We start from the raw sequence: 7,058 nt of genomic DNA, 5'->3' as shown, positions 1-7,058 counted from the left end.
CTTGCAGAATCTTAAGTATAACTTTGCTGGTATGTGAAATGAGCACAATGGTTCAATTATTTGAACATTCTTTGGCATTGCCCTTCTTTAGGATTTGGGGTATAAATTGATCTTTTCTAACTCAGTGGCTGCTGTTGAGTTTGCCAAATTTGCTGGCATATTGGATGCAGCATCATTTTTTTAGGGTTTTAAATATTTCAGCTAAAATTCAATCACCTATGCTAGTCTTATTGTTAGCAATGATTCCTAAGGCCCACTTGACTTCATTCTCTAGGATGTATGGCTCTACATCAGTAACCATATCATGGTGGTTATCAATGATGTTATGATCTTTCTTGTATAATTCTTCTGTATATTCTTGCCACCTCTTCTTAATTTCTTCTATTTTTTTAAGTTCCTACCATTTTTGTCTTTTATCATGCTTATTTTTGCATGAAACATTCCTTTGATTCTAATTTTCTTGAAGAGATCTCTTGTCTTTCCCATTCTATTGTTTTCTTCTATTGCTTTTCATTGCTTATTTAAGAAAACCATATCTCTCCTTGCTGTTCTCTAGAATTCTGCATTCAGCTGAACATATCTTTCCTTTTCTCCTTCTCCTTTCCCTCTCTTTCTTTATTCAGTTATTTGTAAGGCCTCATCAGCAGTCATTTTGTTTTCTTGCTCTTCTTTGGGATTTTTTTTGTTGCTGCTATATAATATTGAAACTTTGTAGTTCCTTGGGTAGATCTCTACCAGATCTAATTCCTTTATTCTATTTATTACCTCCACTTCATATTCATAAGGGATTTTATTTAAGTCATACCTGTATGATCTAATGGTTGAGCCTACTTTTTCCAATTTGTTTAAATTTTGCAATAAGAAGCTCATGATCTGAGCCAGTCAGCTCCAGGTCTTGTTTACACTGACTGTATAGAGCTTCTCTGCCTTTGATTGCAAAGTATATAATCATTCTGATTTCAATATTGACCATCTGGTGATGTCCATGTGAAGAGTTGCCTTTTGGGTTATTTAAAAAAAGTATTTTCTATAACCAGCAAGTTATCTTGATAAAACTTTATTAGTTTCTGCCCCATTTCATTTTGTACTCCCAAGGCCAAACTTTGCTGTTATTCCAATTATCTTTTGATTTCCTACTTTAGTTTTCCAATCCTTTATGATGGACGTGACACCTTGTGTGTGTACAGTGTGTGTGCATGTGTTATTTCTAAAAGATGTTGTAGGTCTTCATAGAATTGAACAACTTTGACCTCTTAGCATCAGTGGTTGGAGCATAGACTTATATTACTGTGATATTGAATGTTTTGCCTCAGATTTGAACAGATATTCTGTCATTTTTAAGATTATCTCAGTACTGCTTTTCTCACCCTTTTATTGACTATGGGGGCTATTCCATTTCTTGTAAGGGATTCTTGCCCACAATAGTATACATAATGATCACCTGAATTAAATTCGCCCATTCCAGTCCATTTAAGCTCACTGACACATGAGATGTTAATGTTTAAACTTTCCATCTCCTGTTTGACCACATCCAGTTTACCTTGGTTCACAGATCTTATATTTCAGGTTCTTATACAATATTTATCTTTACAGCATCAGATTTTCCTTTTGTCATCACACACATTCATAGCTAAGCTTCCTTTTGACCTTAGCCCACTCATTTCATTCTTTCTGGAACTGCTTGTCTTCTGCTCTTCACCAGTAACATGTTAGACACCTTCAAAACTGAAGAGCTTATCTTCAAATGTCATATAAATTATCAATTTAGTACTGCCTATGGGGTATTCTTGGCAAAGACACTGAAGTGACTTGCCATTTCCTTCTCCAGTGGATAACCTTTTGTCAGAACTCTCTACTATAGCCTATCCATCTTGAGTAACCCTGCATGGCATAACTCATAGTTTCATTGAGCTATGCAAGCCCCTCTTCCACAACAAGGCATCGATCCTGGAGGGGACATAGCAAGCACTTAGTAAATTTTTGTTTCTTTTTTTTGCTCCTTCTTTGTATTTCCCTTAGCACTGGGTGCACAGACCCTGCTCAACAAATACTTGTTGGTTGCTATCCCAAAGCCATTTATCATTAGGTATGATTAGTGTAGGGCATTAGAAACAGCAGGCTCAGAAGGAGCGCTTGTCTTCTATTCCCCTAGAAAATAGGCAAGATGTCTCATGGGTCTTTAACCAAAACCACCAAGCACCCTGAAAAGGCTAATCCTGTTTCTATCTGCCTAGTTTAGGTTTGGATGACCTTTAACTCACAGAAGAGCTAGTGGTTGATTTGTTGGGCCACCATGCCTCATGATGGAGTTTTAATAGTGGAGTTCTTAGATGGAAAGTAGACCAAACAAGTCCACATTCAAAGAGGGCCCTATGTAAAGTGAAAGCTGGTAAAATATTGTAAAGAGTAAATCAATAAGCATTTATTAAGCACCTATTATATTCCAAGCACTTTACAAATATTATCTCATTTATTCTTCACAACATCCCTGGGAGGTAGGTGCTATTATTATTCCCATTTTACAAATGAAACTGAGGTTAAATGACTTGCCTAAGGTCCCACAGCTAAGTAAGTGTCTGAGGCTGGGTTTGAACTCAGGTCTTCTTAATTCAAGCCCAGGGATTCCATCCACTGCCCTACCTAGCTGCCCAGATACTGCCAAAAAAGAAAGGTATAAAATAGACAAATGTAGTCTCAGACAAACACTTTCCACATTGTGCATCAACCTAATACCAGAGGCCTGACTGGAAGACAGGGTCCCAACCACAGATAATCTGTAAACAACAGTAAATAATCCCATTGAACATTTTGAGAGTTGAACTATAGACTCCACCCTTCGGAAGCTAAAGCTGGGAAAAAAATCCCCACCAGATTAAATCCATCCTTCTTAAGCTACTAGCTGTTAGCTACAAAGTGGGTCTCTGTCATCATCACAGCTGGTCAAATGAATAACAATTTGGGGGCTATGGTGATGGTGAGCTGGGGTGTCATCTGACCAAATCTTCTTGATCTAATTAGTTGCCAGCAGCCTCCTGACTCCTCTGGTATATTCTCAACTAATGCACTGGAAGTGGAAAGCTTTCCCATTCTTCTCCGTCTTTGTGGGATGGTTCCAAAAGAGGAACAGGATGCCGCTGGACAGTCATCTTATTCTCCAAGCCCTGACAAGGAAACACTCCAAGTCCCAGATGCAGAAGAGCCTGCCACCCGACGGTCTCTTTACTTGCCGAGCATTGAAATGGAGTCACTCTGCCTCTCAAAGCTTCCAGTATTTGTACATGAAAACACATCATCAAAAAAGAATTTCTGCTACCGTGGCTTTGGGAACATCTTCCCATACCTCTTTTTCATCTCTGTCTTGGTCATCTATGCCTTTCTGGGAGCAGTCCTCTTTCGTGTTATTGAGCGTGGTAAAAATGACAGCAATGTTGAATTTGAGGCATTTTTGAACAAACTCTGGACTTTCTATGAAAGAAATAAAGCAGGTATGTGAAATTCTACTCTGAAAAGTGATTTCTGACCAGGCTGAAATGTTTAGGGAACACTTGACTTTTTAAAAAGATGTCCAAAGGCATGTGTTTAGAAGGTTTTTGGTAGATATTTTTTAAAGTGAACCTTTTTTGTTTTCTTTTGCAGAGTTTAGTTTTCTGAAATTAGCTCTCCATTGTCTTTAAATTAAGTGGTTGCTGTGTCATTCAGCTGATAGAATCTCTCAGGGATCCAGTCTGGGAATGTGGCCACCAGCCTTATCCCTTAGGCAGAGCTGGAGGAAAGTGGGACTGCTCCTTTAGGTGGACAGGTTTACAGCTCCCTAACTATTTCTTGCTTAGCTCTCTGGCATGAGAATTTGTTGACTATTAGGTTATCCCAAGGAGAGTTGGAATAAGTCGCAGGGGAAGAGGCTGTTCTGAGTGAGCTGCCAGCTCCCTGGAGAGAGCAATTTGATGAAGCTGACATCATGAAATATCAGAGCATTTACATGCTAAGGCTTTGCTCTAGGTAGTTATAGCTAGCAACTCTGGTGCCCATGAACAATCCATTTGGGGGTACTGAAAGAGATCTTCTGGGCTATTAGGGTGCAGGCTTACTAGGGGAAAGACTTCTGGTCCTCCAGAAAAGTCTACCTTGAATACCCCCCTACCCCAAACTCTGGACAGTAACCCTTGGCTGCCCGGCTCTTGAGATGAAACAGAGTAGGAGTAGAGGGAATCAGAGGCATCAAGCAGAGATCATGACAGTGGGAAAAAAATCTGAGCTTTTCCAACTATACCATTGGGTGGGGCCAAGCAAGGAAATGATTATGCTAAGAATAAAGGGAATTGGGTGGATGACCTCAAGATATGGCAACATAGGGCCCACAGATCACATACAAGGACAAAGCTCCTCTAATCTCTGCTGTTGTTAGGTTGCTGGGCTTTGGTGCAAGAAACTGACCAGAAATGCTTTTTCTGCTTAATGTGTTCAATCCTTTCCTTTTTGTTGAGTTCAAGGGAAGATTTCATGGTGAAATAAGAGGGTAGTCCTAGTTCTACTATTGACTTGCTAATGACCTTGAACAAGCCACTTTTGTGTTTTTTTGGGGGGGGTGGTTTTTGTTTTCTTGGTGACAATTCCTATTAAATATTTTGGTCTCAGGAAAGATAACATTATGTGATAAAAAAAAAAAAAACAGGTTCTAATCCTATATCTGCCATGATGGCCAGGACTATAATTCCTAAACTGGTAGGGACCTAATAGGACACTCCCCCACCCATCCTACTCCTCTACCCTGACTCCATTTTACAGATGAGGAAACTTGAGACCTAGAGAGAGGTTAAATGGCTCTGCTCACTGTCATACAGGTTGTAAGTAGCAGAATTGGGATTATAACCAAAGCCTCTGATGCCAGATCCAGGACTGGTATGTTTGTTTATTTGTTCTTGTTGTGATATCTCCTCCCTCTAACTAGCACTTTGTAGCTTGAAATAAAACACTCCCTGAGCCTCGTTAGCCTCATCTGTCAAATGGGGAGTTTGAACTGGAGAGTTTCTTAGGACACTTTCTTCTCCATGTGTCTATAGCAAATGTGGAAGTCCTTGGAAGAGTCAAAAAACACTTAACTGCTCTACAGATGTCAGGTCTTGTCAGTTTCACAAGTAGTGCTTCAGGAATGCTATTTCCTTGGGTATTCAGCTTATCTCTTTGTCTGTAAGAACAGGACTGAATGGCCTCAGGTCACATGACCCAAGCTGTGACCTTCCCCTTTCAGACTGGGTTGGAAAAGGTGCCTTGTGAGAGAGCTGGTGACTGAGCACCTTCTCTGGAGTTTGATGACCTGGGTTGAAATCCAGCCTTCTGCTGCTTGGGAAAGTCCCTGGATCTCAGTTTCCTTATCGGTTCAATGAGGGTGGTTGAACTACAGATGAGCCCTTCCAAGTCTACATCTATGATAACAATGATCTCCCTATGTGAGGAAAAAAAATCTGTCTAATGGCTATACTAATGGCCCTTAGGGAGATCCAGCTTTGTCTGGAATCTGCCCTAGTCAGATGTCTATAACCATGACATCCTGGCCCACAAGGGTTCAGAAGAGCAAAAGTGGAGCATAGGAGCAAGGTTGGGTGGATGACATCTGAGATTCTTCCAATCTGCTCAGACGAGGCTAGAATAATTGGCCAGATGGACTGGCTGAGAAACCAGGAAGCTTTCTTCAAGAGACTGAAACTTGGAAAGTGTCTGACTGTGCCTGTCAGTTGAATTCCGAAAAAGAAAAAGTCTTTGTTACTTAAATTCTGGCTTTGAGACCCCCCAAAATGAGCAGATACTGTCAAATCCAAACATAATTACTGAATTCAATCAGTCCTACTATTTTGTCCAAACTTGGGTTTTCAAGGATTTGGGGAGATCCTGATTAATAAACTCCCATTTCCTAATGCAGAATTGCAATTCTTCAGCACTTTGTAAGCTAGAAAAAAGTGCTTGGAGGCTCTATGAAGTTAAATAATTTGCTTAGGATCACATAGCCAGTGTATGTGCAAGGCAAGATTCAAACCCAAGACATGCTGACTCTAAAGTCTCCCTTTTTTTTTTAACAGTAGACCATATTGCCTGCCTCTTTTAGTGATATTCACTCCTTATAAAAGATCATTTCTTGCATCCCAATTCTAGGCATGGCCTCTACCCTTAGCCCTACTCTAGCTTCTTGAATGAGATGGGAGTCAGCAACTCTATTCCTTCTGATGAAGAATCATTAAGCCTTGCCATTTGTCTTATCACTTCTATCCTAAGGTCATCCAGCCCTTGCCATCTGACCTGATGTTTTACGTTCCAGATCCCAGGCGCAATCCCAGGACTGACCACACCTGGACCTTTCCACCACCCTGGCAGCTCAGCTATACTTTCATGTGCTGTCTCTCCCATTTAGAGTGTGAGCTCCTTAAGAGCAAATACTGTCTTCACTTTTGTTGTTGTTGTTGTTTCTATATAATAAGTGCTTAGGGCAGCTAGGTCATGCAGTGGATAGAGCACCTGCCCTGAAATCAGGAGTACCTGAGTTCAAATCCAGCCTCAGACACATAACACTCACTGGCTGTGTGACTGGGCAAGTCACTTAACCCCAATTGCCTTTAAAAAAAATCAGTCATTGATCTAATAAGTGTTTAATAAATGTTTTTTTTTTCCAATCATTCATTCATTACTTCATTCATAGAGGCAGCTAGGTGGTGCAATGGGTAGAGTGCTCAGGAAGATACATTCAAATCCAGACTCAGACACTTACTAGCTGTGTGACCCTGAGCAAGTCACTCTACCTTAATAGGGATAATAATAGAGCCTGCCTCACAGGGATGTGGTGAGGACCAAATGAAATAATACTTATAAAAGCACTTAGTACAGTATTTGGCATATAGCAGAGGTTTAACAAATGCTTTCCCCCTCCCTTATTTGTAGAAATTACAGAATTTGTAGAAATAACATATATGCATATATATGAATATACAAATGCATATATGTGTGTATATATATCTGTTTCTATATCTATCTATCTATCTATCTATCTATCTATCTATCTATCTATCTAT

General features: G+C 40.0%; 1 protein-coding gene across 1 annotated transcript in view; it reads left to right on the top strand.

Moving 5' to 3' along the window:
• The first annotated feature begins 3,106 nt into the window (after positions 1-3,106).
• Positions 3,107-7,058, top strand: part of KCNK18 (potassium two pore domain channel subfamily K member 18) — a 21,365-nt gene continuing 17,413 nt past the window's right edge. The window contains 1 exon segment of the mRNA XM_027851525.1: positions 3,107-3,485. Coding sequence (XP_027707326.1) covers positions 3,107-3,485 — 379 coding nt within the window.

This window comes from Vombatus ursinus, unplaced genomic scaffold, assembly GCF_900497805.2.
Source record: "Vombatus ursinus unplaced genomic scaffold, bare-nosed wombat genome assembly UNPS02009205.1, whole genome shotgun sequence".
Lineage (NCBI taxonomy): Eukaryota > Metazoa > Chordata > Mammalia > Diprotodontia > Vombatidae > Vombatus > Vombatus ursinus.
The sequence above is the reverse complement of the archived record's forward strand: the minus strand, read 5'-3'. Positions and strand labels throughout refer to the sequence as shown.